Below are 26,098 nucleotides of genomic sequence, written 5' to 3'. Positions count from 1 at the left end.
AATGTAGGAAGTCATGAGATACCCAGAATAACAAGCAAATTTGGCCTTAGAGTACAAAATGAAGCTGGGCAAAGCCTAACAGTTTTGTCAAGAGAATACACTAGCAACAGCAAACACCATCTTCCAAAAACACAATAGATGACTCTACGTGGATATAAATGGTTAATACCAAAATCAAATTGATTATGTTCTTCGCAACCAAGATGGAGAAGCTCTATAAGATCATAAAAACAAGACCTGGCTGACTGTGGCCCAGATCATGACTGAAGTTCAGGGTTAAATTGAAGAAAGTAGGGAGAACCACTAAGCCATCCAGGTATGACCTAAATCAAAGCAGTCAATATGTCAGAATATTTGGAAAACCCAGCAGTGGCCACAAGACTAGGAAAGGTCAGTTTTCATTCCAATCCCAAAGAAGGACAATGTCAAAGAAGGTTCAAACTTCTTTGCAATTGCACTTATCTCACATGCTGGCAAGGTTATGCTCAAAATCCTTCAAGGTCAGCTTCAGCAGTATATGAAACAGGAACTTCCAGATGTAAAAGCTGGGTTTTGAAGAGGTAGAGAAACCAGAGATCAAATTGCCAATTTTTGTTGCATCATGGAGAAAGCAAGGGAATTCCAGAAAAATATTTACTTCTGCTTCATTGACTATGCTAAAGCCTTTGACTGTGTGGATCACAACAAACTGAAAAATTCTTCAAGAGATGGGAGTACCAGACCACTTTACTTGCCTCCTGAGAAGCCTGTATGTGGGTCAAGAACCAACAGTTAAAACCAGGTGTAAAACAACTGACTGGTTCAAAATTGGGAAAGAAGCATAACAAGGCTATATGTTGTCACCCTGCTTATTTGTCTTATATACAGAGTACATCATGTGAAATGCCAAGCATGATTCCAACTTGATGAATTACAAGGTGGAATCAAGATTGCCAGGAGAGCTATCAACAACCTCAAATATGCAGATGATACTACTCTAATGGCAGAAAATGTAGAGGAACTAAAGAGCTTCTTGATGAGGGTGAAAGAGGAGAGTGGAAAACCTGCTTTAAAACTCAACATTCAAAAAACTAAGAGCATGGCATCTGGTCCCATTACAGCAAATAGAAGAATAAAAAAATGGAAGCAGTGACAGATTTTTATTTTCTTGGGTTCCAAAATCACTGTGGACAGTGATTGCAGCCATGAAATGAATAGATGCTTGCTTTTTGGAAGGAAAACTATGACAAACCTAGACAGTGTATTCAAAAGCAGAGACATCACTTTGCTAACAAAGTTCCATCTAATAAAAGCTATGGTTTTTCCATTAGTCATGTATGGCTGTGAAAGTTGGACCATAAAGAAGGCTGAGCACCAAAAAATTGATTCTTTTGAACTGTGGTGCTGGAGAAGACTTGAGAGTCTGTTGGAGAGCAGGGAGATCAAACCAGTCAATCCTAAAGTCAATCAACCCTGAATATTTATTGGAAGTACTAATGCTGAAGCTGAAGGTTCAATACTTTGGCCACCTGATGCAAAGAGCTGACTCATTGGAAAAGACCCTGATGCTGGGAAAGATTGATTGGGAGAAGGGGGTGGCAGAGGATGAGACGGTTAGGTAGCATCACCAAATCAATGGATGTGAATTTGAAAAACTGGGAGATGGTGGCGAGCAGAGGAGCCTGGTGATCTATAGTTGGGAAACTACTTAGCTACTGAACAATAACAGCATCATGAATGATATCACATACTGTCTGTTGATTGCTTCTACTTCTATGGGAATTCATTGAATTCTCTTTTCCCTTTAAGGAACTCTATTCTTAAACTGCTAGGTAGAGTTAACAATTGTATTCAGTATACATGATTTTTTTTTTCCTTCTAAAGAATCTTAAATTTCATTCAACTGCACCACATTTATCTGCTGTGCATTACCAGAATGTTTGAACCTCCCACGTGAAACTCAAAAGCCATTGATTATGCAGAGATGGTGATGAGAGGGCAGTATCACTCTGTACTGGAGAGAATGTTGCATAGCTAGATGGGTCGCTGAGTCATGAGCATGATTTTCTTTATGATTTCTGCCCTTATTACAGTCCAAACTGCCCTAAGGGTGGACTGACCATGTATAGTATATTATGTTAGTCAAGATTCTTTTGAGAGTGAAAGTAGACAGCATTCTTAGTAACTGAAAAATCAGGAAGCCAGGACTGTCCTAAGCAAAACTGAATATTCCTACACTTCCTAATTGAAGCAGTTAACTTTAGAGGAGTGCTCATTCCTGGTGCTTATGTGGAATAGAGGAGTTGTCATTCTGAATGTTCATCTTGTATTTTTATACTTACTTTCAGGGCTTCCCTTGTGGCTCAGATGGTAAAGAATCCACCTGCAACGTGGGAGACTGGGTTTGATGCCTGGGTTGGGAAGATCCCCTGGAGAAGGGAAAGGCTACCCACTCCAGTATTCTGGCCTGGAGAATTCTATGGACTGTATAGTCCATGGGGTCACAAAGAGTCAGACACGACTGAGCAACTTTCACTTTCACCTTTCATTTTCACTTTCAGTCATTCCATAGATATTTGAGAGCTTGCTTTAAGCAGGGACGTCTGGGTGCTAAGTACCTTGGAAACAAATAGGGAACCTAGTTTGTCTCAAATGGTTAAAATCTAAGAGTTTAAACTCTGAAGATGTAAAAGACATTAGCTATAAACTCAAAATGTTAAATGAGACTAGTTGCTTTAGGGATTCAAAGTGTAAGATGAGATTGCTATAGGTTGTCAGGCCTAGGAAGTGCCTAGGCAGATGCTGAAACTTGTGCAGGGCATTAACATAGTTAGAATTCAGATACATGGAGAAGGAAGCAGGGAAGATATTCTAGGAGAAGAGAACAGTATGGAGGCGATAGAGTCATGTTTATAGGCAATGAATCAATTAAGGTGATTTGTGGCTAAGAGTAGGAGAAAGAGACAGAAATATTAAGGTCAAATTCTGTGAACATGGGAAAGGATAGAATGAAGAGTTTGAACTTGATCCTGTTTGGAAATGGAGTGCTCCTGAATGTGTGGGGACGAGTCAATGCTATAAAAAAGAATTTTAGAAGGAGTCATTTGGGATTTAGAAGGAATCATTTATGCTAGAGTAATTGGAGTTTGAAGAGAAGAGAAACTAAAGAACAGAGACCTGTTAGAGTGCTTGCCTGGTGGTAGCACTACTACTGGGGGGTAGAAGTAGAAATGCAAGGAAAGGAAGCGCCATGAGGGAGGAAAGAGAGCAGAACGCGGTGACTGATTGGACGTGGGAAACCCAGAAGATTCCCGAGGGATCTGATTTGGGGCAAGACTTCAAGTTTCATTTTAGACATGTTGAGTTTCAAGTGATATGTGGATAATTCAAGTGACTATGTTTAGCAATCAGTTGGAGACAGACTAGAATAGCAGACAACAAACTTTTATGCTTTATTTGAAAATATGTACACTTTCCAATAACTGTTCATTCTTCCAAACAGTTCTGCAAATTATTATTAAACTCTGATCAAAACACTACATTGGAGAAAGAAGCTGGGAGGCACACTATGACTAAAATGATCTAGAGTTTAGTGAACTTAGATTCTTATCATGTCTCTGCCTCTAACTATGAGGCCTAAGGTAAGTCACCTTCCTTCTCATTATATCTGGACCAGTTTCCTCATCTGTATAATGAAGTAAGTAGATTCAAAATCTCTCCTAGCTCCAGAGTGCCTTGATTCCTTAGTTGGGAGAGTGGCTATCATAGTCATGCCTTTCATGGTCCTGCTAATTCAGAACATGATACTAGTATTCGTTTCCCATTGCTGCTGTAACAAATTTCTAATAATCTTGATGTTTTAACAACAAAAATGTATTATCTTGTAGTTTAGTAGGTCAGAAGTCCAATATGAGTGTTATTGTGCTAAAATCAGTGTCAGGAGGTCTGCATTCCTTCTGGAGGATTCTTTCCTCCAAGAGAGAATCCATTTTCTCACTCTTTCCAGGGTTTAGTGGCCGCCTACATTCCTTGGCTCATGGTCTCCTTCCTCCATCCTCAAAGCCAGCATTGGCAAATCTAGTCCTTCTCAGACCACGTCACTTGGACTTTCTCTTTTGTCTCCCTCTTCCACTTTCAGTGGTCCTTACGATGAAACTGGGTCCACCTGGATAATTCAGGCTAACCACTCCATCTTGAGATCCTTTTAATCTTTTTTTTTTTTTTTTTTAAGATCTTTAATTTTATCACACCTGCAAAGTCTCTTTTTCCATGTAAGATAACATATGTAGTCACAGGTTCCAGAGTTTGAGACCTGGATATTTTGGGGGAGCCTTTTTCCTGCCTACCATGATACCTTTTCCTAAAAAATAAGAAAGACATCTATCTCTTCTTTCCTAGTCCTTGTGCTTCATGAAATACTGAAACTTTATCCAAAGCTCTGCTTTATACTATATGATATAAATATATATTTTGATACTTTTTGATTTCTTAAAGCTTAAAATATGGTAGTTGTCACTCAGGCATATTTTAAAAACAACTCTCAATTCCACCATTCAATGAATATAAAACTTAGTAAGCATGCATTTTCAAATTTAAAGTGTAAGACTACTTTTCCTTAAAATACGGAGAGGATTATAATCATGTTTATTTCCTTTATGAAATAATGCATTTCACTGTAGAGACTAAAGACTGAAAATTAGACTTTAGTGTAGCATTTCGCATTTTAAAGCTTTTTGCTAAAAAGATAGAAAATCATAAACCAACTCCTTTCCTTCTTCTCTGACTTTGGCTTGATAAAAAGGATGTTTCAGCGTTTCAGTTTCTAACTGTAAACAACAAAGCGGTATTTATCTTTGGTAGAGTTACGAGGTGTTATTAATTGAGGTTTTTGAAGACATGTCTGCTCTGTGTGTCATAATTCCTTTGTAAATGCTTATTTCAAATGGGTGTATGTTATACAATTGGAAATATATGTCATAGTGGTGACAGTGCCACAGATGGAAATAGAAAGTTAAATGGGCATCAAGAGTCGAGGTATTAGAGATTTTCTTTTCTCATGTAAGCATTACTGAGTCCAAAGACTTTAGATGGAAAGTATATTACCAAGGAATTATATTGAGTCCATTTTTCTCAGTAAAATTCCCAGGAAACAATTAATAGCCGTGAGAGATATGATATCAAAATAGTAATTATTAACTCAGAGAATAACCACAAATTGTTCAATACAAAGCTGATAATGGCTTTTGGTAAAATAAGATACTAAAAAATTTAAATAAAATACTGTATTCTGATTAAACAATAATATCCTCCAGAAGAGGAATGAGGAACACAGACATCTTGCATTCCTGCTTGCAGCAAGTGCCAAGTCAAATTCTGCTCATGCAGTTTCTTAAAGACACGAGGGAGAATGGCTAAAACCACAGCAGAAATAGAAAGTGCTTTTAATAGTTCCTGTTATGAACTTTTCACCTCATGGAGAAACTGGACAAAGAGAATTGGATTGCTGTATGGCCGCGCTTGCTTCCTTGGTTTGTGTTTGTCTTTCTTCAACCTCCTCCTCTTGGTTCATGGTTCTGCTCTTTGTCCTGGTTTTTAAACAGAAGCTGAGTGAAGTGCATATAGCATGGTATGTTTTGATAGCCGTTACTTCTGGATGAGATGTGTTACAGTAGTCGACAGGAATAGCTTGTTAGATGAGAGGGTTATCTACTATTGTATATGGAAAGGCCACATTTAGATTTCGGCTTTTGTCATTAGTTATTTAAGTACCATTTCAACATTCAACCATTATAAGCTAATTAATCAATTTGATCTCATATAGAGTAGATTTGAATTATTATATATAATGTGTCTGATACTGTACAACTACTTATGAATTCTTTTTATCTTTGGACTAATATTTATTGTTGATGTCCCGTGAGTCAACATTTTATGATGTTTATTGTTTATATAGAGAGTATATTTTCCCCAATACAAAATGAACATTCTTGAATTACTGCTCTCATAGTTAAACTTTCTATTAATAAATGTCTTTTTGTATCTTCTCCAGGTAGCCACATCCTAGACATCCTTAAAGCCCTAGTTCACTGTTTTGTTATATTGTGAAGTCTTGCTTCATATGCAGCCTATGGTGATGTGTCTTTTCTCTGCGTTCATGCAGAACACGTCATTGGATTGAGCCTTATGTTTCTAGTTATTTTTTGTGTGTTTATGTCTTACATTTCCGACTAGTTGCTGAAAGATTCTTAGAGGCAGGGATTGTTTCTTATATATCTTTGTATCTTTGACACTTTTGCCTAATGGGGTACAGGTTTTTGGTTGTTATTTGTCATAATTCCTAGCTGCAAGTAAAAGAAACCCACCTCACACACTAACTCAAGTAATGAAGAAGGTCTAGGGATAAGTCTGGCTGAATATTTAATCATGCTGGGTTGGGTATCCAAATTTATTCATCCAGAATTTGTCCTCCTGGTTTCCTTTGTTTTGACTTTTCTCTCAGATTGCATGCATGTGTGCTAAGTTGCTTCAGTCGTGTCTCACTCTTTGTGATCCTGTGGAGTGTAGCCCGCCATGCTCCTCTGTCCATGGGATTGTCCAGGCAAGAACAACCCACTGCAGTGGGTTGCCATGCCCTCCTCCTGGGGATCTTCCCGACCCAGGGATCGAAGCTGCATCTCCTGTGGCTCCTGCTCTGTAGGTGGATCTTTACCACTGAGCCACTGGGGGCACCCTTGCTCTTCGGTTAGAGTTCTCTCAGTTGTGTCTTTTGGCTGTGGAGGGGGCGCTTCCCTTTCTAAACAGATTCAGGGAAAGCTTTGGGGCTGATGATTATCGGTTTTCTTGGAAGCTCTTGGGTCATGTGCTTACATGGCTATGGTAGTGGGATCAGTTGCCCTCTCTCTTTCATAACATTTGCACTGAAATTGGAGTATGGGTAGTTCCTTAAAGGAACAGGTGGGCTTTTGTGCCAGTTGGTGGGAAATGGGTGCTGACAGACAAAAAATAATATTCCCGTTAGGAATTTCAGTCATGTTTCCTGGTTGATCACATAAACTTCTAGGCGATAAGTCAGATTTGTAGAGATTCTAATTTTCACCCTCATCCAAAGTATTTTATCATTAGTATTCTCTGAGCCTTTGGCTCTTCATTGATTTATTACCAAGGTTGAAAGATTATTACTCTCTTGAGGGTGGATTAATAGCTGTATTGAGGTGCTTTAACCTTTAAATAGGCCCAGGGTGTTCTTTTATGGAAGAGTGAACAGAACAGTAATGAAATCTTTTACTGTGGATTGTGATAATGATAGCCCAGTGGGTTGGTTAATGATAAAACTAAGCAGCGTTATCAACCAATTAAACTTTGACTCTGTTTTGGACTCTCTCACTGAGAGCTGTGTTGACCTCAGAAGTGTTTATAAAGCATATAAATGGTAAGCTTTGAGGTTGCCATTATTTCAAATATAGTGGTCAGAACATGTACAATAAGAGGTCAATACTTTGGCCACCTGATGTGAAGAATTGACTCATTTGAAAAGACCCTGATGCTGTGAAAGATTGATGGTGGGAGGAGAAGGGGATGACAGAGGATGAGATGTTTGCATGGCATCACTGACTCAATGGACATGAGTTTGAGTAAACTCTGGGAGTTGGTGATGGACAGAGAGGCCTGTCTGCTGCAGTCCATGGGGCTGCAAAGAGTTGGATACGACTGAATGACCAAACAGAACTGAATTGAAATGGTCAGAACATGTATACCAACTTAGTGTATATGTTCTAAAATTCCTTATTTGTACATTTAGAAGTAACATGAGAGATATTGTAAGTACAAAAACTTAAGTCATATATTGGTCTACTTGCCTGAAACCTAGCCCATGAAAATCTTAATGAACATTGCAGACAATAAACAGAGTATCAGGAAGATTAATTTCCATGAGAAATGGATGCTAGGTAAAACTGAGATGTGTATTGAAGTGTTCAGTTAGTCTCTGTTTACTGATCATTTTAACATCCCTGTAGATCAGAATCAGGTTTGTGTGGATTCTGTATCATTTTTTTTGCCTTCATCCCAGAAACTTTACAACTAGGCAATACAATAATATCTTTGGATAAAAGCCTAGATAATCTTTTATCATTTCAATTTTATTTAGTGTCGAGTATGCCCTTCTTAGGGCTTCACTGGTGGCTCAGGCAGTAAAGAATCCACCAGCAGTGAAGAAGACCTGGGTTTGATCCCTGGGTTGGGAAGATCCCCCGGAAAAGGGAATGGAAACCCACTCCAGGATTCTTGCCTGGAGAATCCCATGGAGAGAGGAGCCTGGTGGGCTACAGTCCTTGGGGTCACAAAGAGTCAGACACGACTGAGCGACTAGGCACAGCACACAGCAGCAGCACACCTTTGTTAACTAGTTAAGCTTGTTTGTTTGTGTGTGGGAAAAGAGCAAATTAAGCATAAATAGTTTAGCATGTACTTTAGAAATCAATATTCTGAAATCTCTGAGAAAGCTAATATTTATTTACTTAAAATACTTAAAATATTGTAAATGTTTAAAATATTTATTGAGTGGTGCCTTAATTTTATTTTTAATCTTTACTTTTTAGAACTGGAAAATAAGCAGAAATCTACAGCTGGTACCTCTTCGAATATTAATTTGTTCTTATAAATGTTTTTACCAACGTAACCCTAACATCTTTGGGATTGCTCAGAGGTAGAGCAGGTAAGAAGGTCATTTAGAGCCTCACATGACTTACCCATCAGCTCTGCACACATAGTCAGATTATGCCCAGCTTGTGATACCCTGCTCTTTGTCAATACATTAAGTAAAGAAAGAAAAGAAAAGTAAAGGACCAATTTAAGCACCACAGTCTACCTTTAGATTGTTTAGACTCTTAAGTGTGCTGAAAAATAAAATAAAAAAATAGAAAAATCAGTGTGTGTGGCAACTGAGTGTCATTTTTTTGTCATTCTGTTTTGATGGGGTCAAGTGTTTATTTTATGGGTATTTTGCAACTGAGAGAATCATTTTTTAGTGCTGGATAGTTCAATTATGATTTCAGTTGAGTTCTTATTTTCTAAGAGGCACTAAAATCTTTTTCTTTCTTTATTAAGGTAACATTGGTTTATAACATTATGTAAGTTTCATATATTCAGTGTTATATTTCAGCTTCTGTATACACTACCAGAAGTTTAGTTTCCATTCACTGCCATATGGTTAATCTCCTTTATCCATTTTGCCCTCCCCCAACCCACTTCCCTTCTGGTAATCACTAATATGTTCTCGGTATCTGTGTGTTTATTTTGCTTGTTTATTTTATATTCCACATATAAGTGAAATCATATAATATTTGTCTTTCTCTTATTTCATTTAGCGTAATCCCCTCAAGGTGCTTCCCTGTTGTAGCAAATGACAATATTGCATCTTATTTTTTTATGACTGAGTAGTATTATATAATATCCCATATCTTTATCCATTCATCATTCATGAACACTTAGGTTGTTCCCATATCTTTGCTATTTTTAAATAATGCTGCAATGAACATAGGGGGCATATGTCTTTTCAAATCAGTGTTTTTATATTCTTCAGATAAATATACAGAAGTAGAATAGCTGGATCATGTAATGGTTCTATTTTTAATTAAAACATTTTTTATTGAAGTATAATTGATTTATAATTGTTAATTTCAGTTCAGTTCAGTCACTCAGTCATGTCTGACTCTTTGTGACTCCATGGACTGCAGCACGCCAGGCCTCCCTGTCCATCACCAACTCCTGGAGTTTACTCAAACTCATGTCCTTTGAGTTGGTGATGCTATCCAACCATCTCATCCTCTGTCGTCCCCTTCTGCTTCCGCCTTTAATCTTTCCCAGCACCAGGGTCTTTTCAAATGAGTCAGTTCTTCACATCAGGTGGCCAAAGTATGGGAATTTCAGCTTCAGCATCAGTCCTTCCAATGAAAATTCAGGACTGATTTCCTTTAGGATGGACTGGTTGGATCTCCTTGCAATCTGAGGGACTCTCAAGAGCGTTTGAGCATCTCCTGTGGAGGTATGGGTCGGCAGTGGACTGCCACAGGGACAGGGGCTCTAGTTGCAGCAGACTTAGCTGTGGCATAGCCCTTTTGGAGGAGGTGGCCATTAACTCCACCATAGAGCTGCCAGAACTTACAGAGGAGGGAAATAGACTCTTGGAGGGCACAAACAGAACCTTGTGTGCACCAGGACCCAGAGAAAGGAGCAGTGACCCCACAAGAGACTGACCCAGACTTGCCTGGGAGTGTCCAGGAGTCTCCGGTGGAGGCGTGGGTTGGAGGTGGCCTGCTGCAGGGTTGGGGGCACTGAGTGTAGCAGTGCGTGCATGGGATCCTTTGAAGGAGGTCTCCATTGTCTTCATCACCTCCATCATAGTTTGGCCCCAGGTAAATAACAGGGAGGGAACACAGCTCCACCCATCAACAGAAAATTAAAGATTTACTGAGCATGGCCCCACCGATCAGAACAAGACCCAGTTTCCACCACGGTCAGTCTCTCCCATCAGGAAGATTCCATAAGCCTCTTATCCTTATCCATCAGAGGGCAGACAGCCTGTAAAACACAATCTGATCACATGGATCACAGCCTTGAAATGAAACTATGAGGCATGCTGTGTAAGGCCACCCAAGATGGACAGGTCATGGTGGAGAGTTCTGACAAAATGCGGTCCACTGGAGAAGTGAATGGCAAACCACTTCAGTATTATTGCCTTGAGAACCCCATGAACAGTATGAAAAGCTAAAAAGATAGGACACTGAAAGATGAACTCCCCGGGTGAGTAGGTGCCCAATATGCTACTGGAGATCAATGGAGAAATAACTCCAGAAAGAATGAAGAGACGGAGCCAAAACAAAAACAGCACCCAGCTGTGGATGTGACTGGTGATGGAAGTAAAGTCTGATGCTGTAAAGAGCAATATTACATAGGAACCTGGAATGTTAGGTCCATGAATCAAGGTAAATTGGAAGTGGTCAAACAGGAGATGTCAAGAGTGAATGTGAACATTTTAGGAATCAGCAAACTAAAATAGGCTGGAATGGGTGAATTTAACTAAGATGACCATTGTATCTACTACTATGGTCAAGAATCCCTTAGAAGAAATGGAGTAGCCATCATAGTCAAGAGTCTGAAATGCAGTACTTGGATGCAATCTCAAAAATGACAGAATGATCTCTGTTCATTTCCAAGGCAAGCCATTCAGTATCAAAGTCTATGCTCTGACCAGTAATGCTGCAAAAGCTGAAGTTGAACGGTTCTATGAAGACCTACAAGACCTCCTAGAACTAGCACCTAAAAAAAGGTGTCCTTTTCATTGTTAGTTTCAGGTGTACAGTAAAGTGAATCTATTATACAAATACATATATCTACTCTTTTTTAGATTCTTTCCCCCATAAGCCATTACAGAGTACTGAGTAGAGTTGTGTTATACAGTAGGCCCTTGTTAGTTATCTATTTTATGCATATGCCATTCACAGCAACATGAATGGACTGAGAGAGTCTCATACTGAGTGAAGTAAGTCAGGCAGAGAAAGACAAATATCACATGATATCACTTATACGTGGAAACTAAAAAAAGGCTACATGTGAACTTTTAAACACATATATATTCTTAAAAACTAAAATAAACTTACAAATGTAGAAAATAAACTTATGATTATGGGGTGTAAAGGGTGGGGGGAGCAGATAAATTGGAAGATTGGATCAACACATACATATTTTTAATTTTTTGAGGAACCTCCATACTGTTTTCTGGAGAAGGAAATGGCAGCCCACTCCAGTATTCTTGCCTGGAAAATCCCATGGACAGAGGAACCTGGTGGGCTACAGTCCATGGGGTTGCAAAGAGTCAGACACGGCTGAGTGACTTCATTTCACTTCATACTATTTTCCACAGAGGCTGCACCAATTTACTTTCCCACCAACAGTGTGTGAGGGTTCCCTTTTCTCCACATCCTTACCAGTGATTGTTGTTTTTTGCCTTTTTGGTAGTATCCATTCTAATGGGTAGGAGGTGATATCTCATGGTTTTGATTTCCCTAATAATTAGATGTCGGACATCTTTTCATATGCCTGTTGGTCTTCTGTATGTCTTCCTTGGAAAAATATCTATTCAGATCCTCTGCCCATTTTTGAATCAGACTTTTTGTTGTTGAGTTTCATGAGTTCTTTACATATTTTGGATGTAAATGCCTTATTTGATACTTCATTTGCAAATATCTTCTCCTGTTGGAGGTTGTCTTTCCTTGGTGTTGATGGTTTCCTTTGCTGTGCAAAAACATTTTAGATTGATGTGGTGGTGGTGGTTTAGTTGCTAAGTTGTGTCCAACTCTTGCGACTTCATGGACTGTAACCTGCCAGGCTCCTCTGTCCATGGGATTCTCCAGGCAAGAATACTGGAAATTTATTTTCGTTTTTGTTTCCTTTCCCTGAAGAGACATATCTAGAAATATATTGCTAAGACCAGTGTCAGAGTGTAATGTCTGTGTTTTTTTGAGGAGTTTTATGGTTTTAGGTTTTACATTCAATTCTTTAAAGCTGAGTTTTGTGTATGATGTGGTTTATTTTCGTTCTTTTGTATGTGGCTGTTCAGTATTCCCAGTACCATTTATTGAAGAGACTATCCTTTCTCCATTGTATGTTTTTTGCTCCTTTGTTGTAAATTAACTGTCCATATATGTGTGGATTTATTTCTGAGCTCTCAATTCTCTTTCATTGATCTGTGTATATTTTTCTTTCAATACCATGATATTTTGATTACTTTAGCTTTGAAGTACAATATGAAATCAGGACAGTGATACCACCATCATCTTTTTCTTAAGGATACTAAAGTCCTCTTGACTAAGGTAAAACCTTCATTCCACTTAAAAATGAGTAGAAGCTGAAAACCCAGTCTTGGTTACTCCTAACATCACTTTGTTCTTGCTTTTAAAGCTTATCAATTTTTTTTTTTCCACAAGAAAACCATGGGAAGTAGTGCTGGGATGAGAATTTGACTCCTTTTCTCTGTGGGACAACAGAAAAGTAGGGGGGAAAGTTATGAAAATGTGTAGTACAGTTTGTATAGATGAGTAGCTTTTGGAATGTGGTTCTGTCCAGCAGCATCCACATCACTTGAAAACTTGTTGGAAGTGCAGATTATCTGTCCTCACCCTGAACTGCTGAATCAGAAACGAGGAGAGTATAGTATAACAGTCTGTGACTGAAAGCTCCTCCAGGTGATTTTGATGCACACGCTTATATGAGACGCCAGGGACAGACTAAGATAAATTTGCTGTGGGTTCAGAAAAGCAAGAAATTTAATTATAATTTATTTTTAAACATCACTATTCATGTGACTAATTGGTGGTGGTTCTTATGGAAAGGTGAGTGATTTTTCATCTTACGTATGTTTTATTACCATGTTACCTTCCTAACTAGGCCTTTTTTAGTTCACTTCAGGACATGGTCCTTCATGCAGCAGGGTTGCCTCTGGCATACCTGAGAAGCTAAATAAATGGAGCTTAACTGAGAGGCTCTCAGTTCGGAAGAATGCAAGAGTCAAGCCCCACTGAGACAGAGTTGCGTCGAGGAAAATTTCTAAAGGCTCCATTAACCAAGAATGCGTTTTAAACAAAAATTAAAAAAAACACAACAAGGTACAAATGAAAGTCATAGGAGCTCACTTAAAAATGAGTCGCAGGAATAAAATGTGTATGTTTGCCGAGGGAAAACTACTGAGAAAATTGATTTTGATTAGGGAAATACCTTATGCAACCTATGTTATTGAAAAGCATGTTTGTTTACCATTTTAATCTCATGACTTCAGCTACAATTTATGTACCAACCTTGGTTTTGGGGAGAAAATTGTATTCACTCATTTATCTATGTGTTCACTTATTCAACAAGCATTTCAGGTATTCTTGAAGCTCAGGGGACATGGAGACTGTTGACTGTCTACCTCCACATTTTTTACCCCCCCCCCCCCCCTTCCCCACCCCCGCTTATATCTCAAGTTACCGAGACTTGGTTTCTGCCATATTATTCCAAAAATGGCCTTTCAGAGGTCATCAGTGACTTCCTACCGATCCAGCTGCTCCTCATCTGGCTGTTCTGTAGGTTTGGTCTTGATTGAGCATCTTCTGCCTCTTGGAACTTTATGCCTTAGGATCATTATTTTCCTGATGGCCTCTTGCCCATAGCTTTAACTGAATTGTCTTCTATATCTTTACGCAAGACCAACGGTTCTATGAGGAGATTTCTCTTAGTCCCATTTTATTGTCTCTTAGCACTTTTTCTTCACCTGAAGGAACTCACCATTCCCACCAGTTTCATTTAGCTTCACTTATCATAGCTAGGGGAGTAGCTGCTAAATCTCTTTCTTCATTTTTAACCCAGGTTTCCAAGCTTCACTGTCTAAAATAGAAGTGATTCTATTCTTCACAAATTACTTATTCATGTATTAAGCAAATATTTATTGAGGGGCTCCTGTCTACCAGGCACTGTTTTCTGTCTACCAGGTACTGTTTTCTGTTTTAGGAATATAGCAGTGAGCAAAACTGGCAAGTCTCTGATTTTAGAAAGCTTATATTCTGATGGGGTTGGGGAGGCAAACAATAAAAGCCAGACAAATAATATGGTGATATGTACTTTGAAGAGAAATAAAATAGGATTCAAGAGATAGAGAAATTATGAGAATACTTTTTTTTTAAAACATTTGACTGCACTGGGTGTTCACCGTGATGCGTGGACTGTTCCTTGCATCACTTGGCCTTTCTCTGGGGGCTACACATGGGCTTAGCTGTCCTGCTACATGTTGGATCTTAGTTCCCCAACCAGGGGTCAAACCTGCCTCCCCTGCATTGGAGGGTAGATTCTTAACCACTGAATCACCCGGAAAGTCCCCAAGGATATATTTTATAGAGAGTAATCTGGGTCTGACAGGGTACTGTTTGATCAAAAATCTGAGACAAGTGAGGGAATGAATTCTGTGGGTATGATGAATAGGAATCAGTTGAGTCTTTGAAAGGCAAAAAGTGCAGGAAGAATGCTAGAAAGCACCAAATAACTAAATGTGTACTAAAGAGAAAGCATGACTCTGAGCTCAGGAGACTTAGTTTTGCTGGATGCATGATCATGCATGATCATACATGATCACAGGAAGGATACATCTGAGGAAGGATGCATCTGCTTCTGCTCTGTGTTAGAACCATTCAATTAAACGAGAAATTTAATGTTACTCCACATATATGTGGGTGTCCATTGGCATATGTATGCAATGCGGGAGACCTGGGTTCGATCCCTGGGTTGGGAAGATCCCCTGGAGAAGGGAAAGGCTACCCACTCCAGTATTCTGGCCTGGAGAATTCCATGGACTATTAGTCCCTCGGGGTCACAAAGGGTCGGACACGACTGAGAGACTTTCACTTTTGTTGGCATATGAGGTTGTGGTCTCTTCTTGCCAATCTGTAATCCTTCTGAAATTCTAACATTATGTTAGAATCTGAAACACTGCAAAATATGTTCATTTTCTAACAATTACAACAAACTTTTATTTACTCAAATGAAGTTGAAGCAACTGAAGCATTAACTTTTTGTGAGTTATTTGGAGTTAGTATTTCTCTGTCTCTTTTGTGGGTCCTCTGTGGAATTTTTTGGTTCACTCACACTTGCCTCAGAAAGACATAGCTGAGTGAAAAAGAGAAACTCAAGTCTCTTTTACTGTTACAAATTTGTTATTGTCTGTGTTGTGGGAAGGTAGATTCAAATAGAAAGATGTATATTTTAGGATTATTAATAAATTCTGTTTGTCGCCAGTTACTAATTCCATGACACAATGAGCAGAGAGGAATTCCTTTAAAATACAGTGGATCAGTCTCCCCACCTCAGTCTCTGCTTTCTCTCGTCCCCCATCTGATGGCTCTTCTCTCAGATGTGCCTGCTCAGTCCCCTCAGCCTCTGGGAAGTGCCTCCCTGGCCACCATATTTCAGGTTGTGAGTTTCACCCCCAGCACCTACTCCACCCCTTCCCTCTGACTGCTTCTCCCATTCCTTCTATTTCACTCTGTAATCTGCCTACTAATTTTTTTTATTGCCCATCTCCCTCTACTATAATGTAGGCTCCATGAGAGGAAACAAGGCTTTTTTCCCCCTAACATTTTATTATAAAAATTCTTAAGCATATAGATAATTTGGAAGAATTTTACAGTGAATACCCATAAATCCATCATCTAGAGTCTGCTGTTAACATTTTACTCTGTCTGCTTTATTACATCCCTCTAGTCAGCCACTGATCCAACTTATTTTTTAAATTTATTTTTGAAGTTGCAGACATCAGTGGTTTCCCTTCTAATATTTCAGTGTGCATGTCACTAATTAGAGTTCAATATTTGTTTCTCTCTTTCTTCTGAGGTAATTTTGATATTTACATTTTTTAAAACAAATTAATTAATTTATTTTAATTGGAGGATAATTACTTTACATTGGGCTTCCCTGGTGACAAGGCTGGTAAAGAATCCTCCTGCAGTGTGGGAGACCTGGGTTCGATCCCTGGGTTGGGAAAATTCCCTGGAGAAGGCATAGGCTACCCACTCCAGTATTCTGGCCTAGAGAATTCCATGGACTGTATAGTCCATGGTGTCGCAAAGAGTCAGACACAGCTGAGTGACTTTCACTTTACTTTACAATATCGTGATGGTTTTTACCATAAATCAACACGAATCGGCTACAGCTATACATGTGTCCCCTCCATCCTGAAACCCCCTCCCACATCCCTCCCACCCCATCCCTCTGGGTTGTCCACCACTCTTTGGGTGCCCTGCTTCCTGCATTGAACTTGCACTGGTCATCCGTTTTACATATGGTAATATATATGCTTCAGTGCTGTTCTCTCAAATTATCCCATCATCAGCTTTCCCCACTGAGTCCAAAGTCTGTTCTTTACATCTGTGTCTCCTTTGCTGCTGTGCTGGTAGGATCACTGGTGCTCTCTTTCTTAATTCCATATATATATGCCTTGATACACAGGGTGTGTCTTTCTGACTTCCTTCACTCTGTATAATAGGATCCAGGTTCATCCATCTCATGAGAACTGACTCAAATGTGTTCCTTCTTATAGCTTAGTAATATTCCATTGTGTTTATGTACCAGAACTCCCTTATTCATTCATCTGCTGATGGACATCTAAGTTGCTTCCATGTCCTAGCTATTGTAAATAGTGCTGCAGTGAGCATTGGAGTACATGTGTCTCTTTCAATTCTGGTTTCCTTGGGATGTATTCCCAGCGATGAGATTGCTGGGTTTACATGCACAAATTTATATGACTTCAGCAAAAATACATTTATAAGCCCTCATCAAGATAATGGAGAATTACCATCATTCCAGAAAATCTTCTCATGTTCCTTCCCTGTAGTTTTGCTAGATTTTACAGAACGCCCAGTTAAATTTGAATTTCAGTGAAGCAGTGGATAAATATTTAATATAATGTCTCAAATGTTCCATAGGATATACTTATGCAAAAAAATTCTTTGCAGTTTATCTGAAATTCAAATTTAACTAGAAATCCTGTATTCTATCTGGCAGCTCTACTTTGTAGTAAATTCTTGCCTCATCTCCCAGAGGAAGTTACTATTCTGATGTTTTTCCACCATAGATTTTGCCCATTTCAGAACTTCATGTAAAAGGAATTGCACTATATATATTCTTTTCTGTAAGGCATTTTTTCACTCAGCATAACAGTTTTGAGATTCATCCATAGTGTTTATGTGCATCATGAATTTGTTCCTTTTTATTATTGACTATTGTTTCATAATATAAATATACTACTTTTTATTAATTTATTCTTCACCTTGGATTTTTATCCAGTTTCTTTCTATCATGAATAAGCTGCTATGAGCCAACAATGGCTCCCAATTAAGTTCTTGACAAAGTTCCAACTCTTTGACATGGCTCATTCTGTGATTTTCTTACCTCCCCACTGATCTCACCACACACCTCTCTTTTCTTAAGCTCACCACTCTCCGATCATACTCCCTTCAGTGTCCTGAAGCTTTTATGCTGCTTCTCCCTTTGGCCTTTACATGCAGTTCCTTCCATCTGCATCATGAACTCAATGGCTTTGAGTCTGAGCAAACTCTGGGAGATGGTGAAGGACAGGGATAGCTGTCTATGAGTTTGGCATGGTAGGATTGTACCTAAGCTGTCTCCCTCTGGTATCAGGTGGAGAAGGGACAACTGGAGGAGAAAGAAATCTTAAAAAGGACATATTTTTGCTTTTGTTTGGGACTGATTATAGGGGCTCTGACTTGTGCTTTCTAATAAATTATCCATGTGGCTATTTTCACTCATTCTTATCAGGAGAAAAAGAGAGCATCATAATTCTCACCAGTCTAGGAACATTGTGAAATAATGTCAGTCATGAGATATTTATGAAAACTTTAGAATGGAGGAGAGTCTAGGGAAGAAAGAACTGTGAAAGGTCTGGGAGCCACAGGAATATTTTGATAACAGAGAGTCATTGGGGATTTAAAATACGCATGTAAAAAAGTTTGGTTCTTTAAAAAGAATAATTCCTAATGGATGTTTGAAATGTGTGTGTATGTATTTCTAAGAAACTCAGGACATATTTCTAGCAGTCATTGATTAATCACTCTCCAGTCATATCTGAGTCAATATATTACCAGTTTTAATGTCATTTTTACTTAATTTAATTATCTGTTGGCCACTAGGCCATGGAATTCTGGCTTGGGACGTCTATCATAGTCTCATATAAGAAACAGATTAAGTAGAATCAGAATAAAATCTCCCCCAAAGGCTATTTGGGATTCTTAATTTCTCTTGACATCTTTGGAAGTGAGCAAAAGCTGCATTATTCATTACTTCTTAAAAATTTTACTCACATAAATAATCTTACGAACTATAAATCTCTTATCTCAAGAGGCTTTCAGGACAGAAGCTATAAAATATAACTGGAGTAGACACGTCCAGCTAATTCAGAAACAAAATTTGTAATTGAATATTTATATCTCAATGTGAATTCCAGGAAAATAAGATCTTTTCTTTTCCAAAAGAAAATCATAGATCCTCTTAACCGCATGAGAAAGAAAACAGAAACTTCTAACCTGAATAGAAGGAACATCATTTGAAGCTGGTAATTGAGTAAATCTCAAGATGCATATTTCCAGTTCTCCCCTCTCCCTCCTTCCCTTCTGCTGGGATTTTCCGGGAATAGTAGAGTTAGGAGAAGCTGTGAGAAGTTTGAAAACTATAAGTAATTTTATAATTAAAGCAGTTGGAATTTGTTTCTTTGACAGCATATGTTAGACCACCGGGTGCAGGTAGGTAAAAGCAGCAGATAGCCGAGACCCTTTTGGGAGTAGTGTGTGCATCATTTTAATGCAAAGTGAGACTAATTCGATATGCTATATTGTGGAAAATATTAAATACCATCAGAGGTCATCACTGACATAATAAAGTCTCTGTAGATACAAGCCCTAGCAACCTTTATCCAGGTGTTCTTAATTGTTTGTTACTGACTTGACAGAGGACGGAGGATGAGATGGTTGGATGGCATAACTGACTCAATGGACATGAGTTAGTGTAAACTCAGGGAGAAAGTGAAGGACAGGAAAGCCTGGTGTGCTGCAAGTCACCGGGTCTCAAAGATTCAGACACGATTTAGCGACTGAACAGCCGACTTGACAGCCACTAGGTGACACTGTTGCTTCGCCAAGTTAGTGCAGCAGGCTCCAGGAACTGCTCCAGAGGAAGTACTGCTGCTTATGTTAGCCTGAAAGTGAACTGATACTGACCATCAACATAATTACAAGCAGATCTGCCAGTACCATCTATTACATGTAATGTACACGTGCTTATAATAAAACAAACTACTGCTGCTAGTCACCACCAGACCAATGTCTAGTATATGTCAATTCTGTGATGACCTTTGTGCCTTGTAGTTTAACTTATTCTGTTAATCATGCTTGTGGGAGATTACAAATCTAAGAAGTGGCAGAATCAGGTACCCTGGCCCCTTTATTGACAGATGTGGCCACTAGTCACATAGCAAGCTAGGATGTGACATCTCCGATGGTATGTGTTTCCAATCAAGTTGCCTATATCAAAATAAGAGGGCCACTTGACCTGCCTCTTAAGAAATCTGTATGCAGGTCAGGAAGCAACAGTTAGAACTGGACATGGAACAACAGACTGGTTCCAAATAGGAAAAGGAGTACGTCAAGGTTGTATATTGTCACCCTGCTTATTTAACTTACATGCAGAGTACATCATGAGAAACGCTGGGCTGGAAGAAGCACAAGCTGGAATCAAGATTGCTGGGAGAAATATCAATAACCTCAGATATGCAGATGACACCACCCTTATGGCAGAAAGTGAAGAAGAACTCAAAAGCCTCTTGATGAAAGTGAAAGAGGAGAGTGAAAAAGTTGGCTCAAAGCTCAACATTCAGAGAATGAAGATCATGGCATCTGGTCCCATCACTTCATGGCAAATAGATGGGGAAACAGTGTCAGACTTTATTTTTTGGGCTCCAAAATCACTGCAGATGGTGATTGTAGCCTTGAAATTAAAAGACTCTTACTCCTTGGAAGAAAAGTTATGACCAACCTAGACAGCATATTCAAAAGCAGAGACATTACTTTGCCGACTAAGGTCCATCTAGTCAAGGCTATGGTTTTTCCAGTGGTCATGTATGGATGTAAGAGTTGGACTGTGAAGAAAGCTGAGCACCAACAAATTGATGTTTTTGAACTGTGGTGTTGCAGAAGACTCTTGAGAGTCCCTTGGACTGCAAGGAGATCCAACCAGTCCATTCTGAAGGAGATCAACCCTGAAATTTCTTTGGAAGGAATAATGCTGAAGCTGAAACTCCAATACTTTGGCCACCTCATGCAAAGAGTTGACTCATTGGAAAAGACTTTGATGCTGGGAGGGACTGGGGGCAGGAGGAGAAGGGGACGACCGAGGATGAGATGGCTGGATGGCATCACTGACTCGATGGACGTGAGTCTGAGTGAACTCTGGGAGTTGGTGATGGACAGGGAGGCCTGGCATGCTGCGATTTGTGGGGTCGCAAAGAGTCGGACACGACTGAGCGACTGAACTGAACTGAACTGAAGGAAAAACAGTGAAGTGGGTTAACATAAACAGTTTCCTTTCCACTACTTTTTTAAAAAGATATTCTTGGAAACTCATATTTGTGGAAAAATTCTATTTGATATACCTACTAATGTTTTCATTCACAGCGGATAACTTTAACTTAGGATTGCTAGATAAAACATGATTCCTACATAAATTTGTTTCAGATAAATATTAGTAACTTCTTAGCATAAGTATGACCCATGCAAAAATCTGTATCTCTGGTAAACAATAAATATATTTATTTTTTGTATAAGTATGTTCCAAATACTGAATGGGGAATATCTATATTAAATAAAAATTATTTCTTATTTATATGAAATGCTAATTTACCTAGGTCTCCTATATTTTAATTTGCTAAATCTCTCAACATTACCTTACTTTTCTTTCAGTTAATTTGGGACAGTTTAACAAAGCTCAGTCAATTTTCTGCCTCTCTATTTTGGACTCTCTTTCTTCTCTATCTACCCCTGTATTCCTGAGGAATACATTTGTCCTTTTAAGGAACATCCTGTGATCTGACTCTTAAATGCTTCTGCTTCTTGCCAGACATGCTTGAAGAGAATGGAGGTTAGATGTGAAAGTGCCTATACATAAAGTGCTACGTCAGATTCAGAAACTGCTTTGTTGCTTTCACTGTGCTCACTATTTTTTGCATTATCTGCTTAAGTTCCTGATTAGAGTGTGGGAAAGAACATACATAACCTGCTTTATTCCTAACCTCAGAGATCAATTCCAGAAGGAAGTTTAGACCTTGAATTTTTAAATCTATTGTTAGTTTTACAATCATAATTACGTTAAGTCTCCTAAAGTGTCATGCTCCCTCATTCATGGGACCTCCCTGTGAGTGAGTAATCTGTGAGATGTATCAGAAAACATTCTGATCATATATGTAGTTTTTAAAGTAACCAATTTAAACAATGAGTTCAAATAATAAAGTCTGTTCACTGGACTGGAGACTTTGGGAGTATAAATTTAATTTAATTCCATGGAGTTTTTCTTTTAAGTACAGGTTAATAGGCTGCCCCCCAAAAGTAATCCTTTCTGTACAGACAGGTAAAAGAATTGAGAAGTATAAAAACTATGTGCATATTCATCACTGCTTACTTCACACTAGTTTTAAGGTTCTATGTATTTTTTATAGATTAGCATGAGATCCCCGGTTTTTATAGATTAGAATGGTTTTATAGATTAGAATGAGACCCCCAGTCAATTTATTCAAAGCAATTTATAGACGAAAATATTTTTCCTGGTTGACATAAAGAATTGCCTTAGATTAAAGACAACCAGAGCAATAATGGCAAATTTACATTGCCACCAAGCCGCGGTGATATTACTAAGAGATCTATGCAAACTTTTTTTCTGAGCATGGATGCACTGCTTCAGAATTATTCTTAACTCCTCATTTCAATAATGCAATTGAATTAATTCATCTTTATTGACCCAGAGTATCGATGACCTTTTAGTTAATCATCTTTAGAATGTAGAGGATATAAATACCAGAAGATTAAAAAAAAGGCAAGAGTTTAAGCATTTAAAACCAACCTGAGGACATGGCAATGTTTAGACTCTGAAAGGAAAAGTGAAGTTGGCATTTTTGTTGCTGTTGTTCAGTCGCTAAGTTGTCTCCAGCTCTTTGTGACCCCATTGACTGTAGCACACCAGGCTCCTCTGTCCTCCACTATCTCCTGGAGTTTGCTCAAATTCATTCCGTTGAGTCATCTTATCCTCTTATCCTCTGCTTATCTTATCCTCTGCTGCCGTCTTCTCCTTTTGCATTCAATCTTTCATAGCATCAGGGTCTTGTCCAGTGAGTCAGCTCTTTGTATCAGGTGGCCAAAGTATTGGAGCTTCAGCTTCAGCATCAGTGCTTCTAATGAATATTCAGGGTTGATATCTTTTAGGATTGATTAGGTTGATCTCCTTGAAGTCCAAGGACTCTCAAGAATCTTCTCCAGCACCATGATTCGAAAGCATCAATTATAGTGTTCAGCTTTTTTTCTTTCTTTCTCACATCTGAACATAACTACTGGAAAAACCATAACTTTGACTATACGAAGCCTTGTTGACAAAGTGATGTCTCTGCTTTTTAATACTCTCTTTAGGTTTGTCATAGCTTTCCTCCAAGGAGCAAGCATCTCTAAGTTTCATGATTGCAGTCACCATCTACAGTGATTTTGGAGCCCAAGGAAGTGAAATCTGTCATTGCTTCCTTCCCTCTTCTATTTGCCAGAGATTTGGCATGCAGATGTTCAAACTAAGCAGAGATATGTGACCATTTTTTTGAGGATAAATAATGTTGTTGTCCAATTTGGAATTTTGAGTTCAAGCAAGGCAGATAGAAGTATTGGGTTGGCCAAAAGATTGTTTCATTTTTTTCCTAAGATGGCTCTAGTAGCATTTAGTTGTCTTTAACTTCATTTGAAACAATTTTGTTAGATTGTATTGTAACAGCTGTCATATCAGCATGTGTTTTTTAAAAAACTTAACCAAAATTGGTGAATTTTTTTCTATAGCCATTTTAATATTGAAGATGGAAGAAAAAAGCAACATTTTAGCATATTATGCTTATCATTTCAAGAAAGGTAAATGTGCAACTGAAACACACACAAATTCTGTGCAGTGTATGGAGGTGTGACTGGTCAAACGTGTCAAAAGAGGTTTGTGAAATTTCATGCTGAAGATACCTTGCTGGACGATGCTCCATGGTCAGGTAGACAAGTTAGTTAGGTCAGGTTGACAGTGATCAAATGGAGACATTAATTGGAACAGTCAATGTTATACCTTGCAAGATATAGTCAGCATACTCAAAATATTCAAATCAAGTATTGAAAATCATTTGCACCAGCTTAGTTTTGTTAATCATTTTGATGTTTGGGTTCATCATAAGTTAAGAAAAAAAAAAAAAACAACAAAAAACTTGATCATATTTCCACATGAGATTTTCTACTTAAACATAATGAAAACATTATGTTTTTAAAAACAAATTTTGACAGGTGATAAAAAGTGGATACCGTACAATAATGTGAGATCGTGGTGCAAGTGAGATAAGCCAACACCAGCCTCACCAAAGGCCAGTCTTCATCCAAAGATGGCATTGTGTATATGGTGGTATTGGAAAGGAGTCCCCTATTATAAATTCCTTCTGGAAAGCTGAATGATTAATTTCAACAAATACTGCTCGCAATTAGACCAACTGAAAGCAGTGCTTGATGAAAAGTGTCTGGAATCAGTCAACAGAAAACTCATAATCCTCCATCAGGATAATGCAAGACTGCATGTTTCTTTGATGACCAGGCAAAAACTGTTACAGCTTGTCTGGGAAGTTCTGATTCATCTGCTGTATTCATCAACCATTGCACCTTCAAATATTCATTTATTTTGGTCTTTACAAAATTCTTAATAGAAAAAATTTCAGTTCCCTGAAAGACTGGAGAAAGCACCTGAAACAGTTCTTTGCTCAAAAGAAAAAGTTTTGGAATGATGGAATTATGAAGTTGCCTGAGAAAACAGCAGAAGCTAGTGGAACAAATCAGTGAATATGGTGTCAATAAAGATTTTGGTGAAAATTAACAATGTGTCATTTATTTTTACTTTAAAAAAGTGAAAAAAAAATTGGCCTTTTTGGCCAATGCAATAGATTTGGCTTGTTATTCAATTTGGAATCTAAGTAGGCTAATTTGCAAAAAATATAAACTGAGTAAAATTGTCCATCCCAGGAGAAGAAAGCATTCCATACTAACTGAGTAGTGATTGGAAGTAAGACACTATTGAAATACATTATTCAAGTACTCCCAGCAACTAATGAAAGAAATGTATAGGAATTAAAAACTAACATTTATCAGCGCCTCTCCTATATGCCACATATTGTCCTTGGTACTCTACTTATCAAAATCCTCCCTTGAAAGACCTTGAAAAGTTGGCATCAAATTTTAGCTTTGCTTGCCAACATGCTGGTTGATTATCTGGCTTCACGATACAATGTTTCAAATATTTCTTCTTTTCATGTTCTCCTTTTGACATGAATAAAAAATAATGTTCCTTGGGGCTTAATTTGTCTGCTCTAGTATGTGTGTGTGTGTGTGTGTGTGTGTGTATACATATATAACTGCCAAATATATAGTGGATTATGTTACAAAATATCTTTGTAATCTATGTGCAATATAGATCATGCAACTTTTCACATAAATTTTAGTTACACCACTAGTTAATTGGGAGAATGAGGATTCTGGTACTATTCTCCATGTGCTACTTCTTGAAGTGAAAGTAATTCTTTATGGAAGGCCTAAAATGTACCTCAAAGTTTTGAATTTTCAATAAAATTATTTGAGTATTTGTCTACAGTTAAGTCACTTAGTCGTGTCCAACTCTTTGTGATCCCATGGACTGTAGCACACCAGGCCTCCCTGTCCATCACCAACTCCTGGAGTTTACTCAAACTCATGTCCATTGAGTCAGTGATACCATCCAACCATCTCATCCTCTGTCATCCCCTTCTCCTCCTGCCTTCAATCTTTCCCAGCATCAGGGTCTCTTCTAATGAGACAGCTCTTTGCATCAGGTGACCAAAGTATTGGAGTTTCAGCTTCAACATTCGTCTACATCTTCCATTATATGATAATTTTTTTTTATTTGTTTGACTCTGATATCTGAGTTATACTTAACTACCCAATTTGACTTCCTAAGGACAAATAAGCTTGAGTATTGCACATTTATGAATATTCTGTGCATTATAGTAATAAGACATTAGTTGTAGCAGCCCATATTTGAATTATGTTGTCAAATATTGAATGTAAACAAGTAAGAAAAAGAAAAACTGACTCAAAAGAAAAATGTTTCATGGCTTCAATGTCCCAGGGTATTCTAAGTGTAAGTGCTCTTAATTTCCATTGGGAAGTCAATTGGTCTAGAAAAGTGGGCATCATTTACGTACTGTGGAAGTCAACATGTGACGTATTGAAGA

The 26,098-nt window shown here is 38.3% G+C and overlaps 2 protein-coding genes across 3 annotated transcripts in view; both read left to right on the top strand.

The window, feature by feature from the left end:
- Window positions 1-24,705, top strand: part of LRRC69 (leucine rich repeat containing 69) — a 92,600-nt gene extending 67,895 nt beyond the window's left edge. Inside the window, exon 8 of the mRNA XM_027973239.3 lies at window positions 8,577-24,705. Within this exon, the coding sequence (XP_027829040.2) occupies window positions 8,577-8,687 (111 nt within the window). The 3' untranslated portion in view covers window positions 8,688-24,705. The remainder of the gene's footprint in view (window positions 1-8,576) is intronic.
- The window catches only part of SLC26A7 (solute carrier family 26 member 7), a 215,392-nt gene that overhangs the window by 27,982 nt on the left and 161,312 nt on the right, over window positions 1-26,098 (top strand). The gene's annotated exons all lie outside the window — the stretch shown is intronic.

The sequence above is a fragment of the Ovis aries genome, chromosome 9, assembly GCF_016772045.2.
Source record: "Ovis aries strain OAR_USU_Benz2616 breed Rambouillet chromosome 9, ARS-UI_Ramb_v3.0, whole genome shotgun sequence".
Taxonomy (NCBI): domain Eukaryota; kingdom Metazoa; phylum Chordata; class Mammalia; order Artiodactyla; family Bovidae; genus Ovis; species Ovis aries.
The sequence above is the reverse complement of the archived record's forward strand: the minus strand, read 5'-3'. Positions and strand labels throughout refer to the sequence as shown.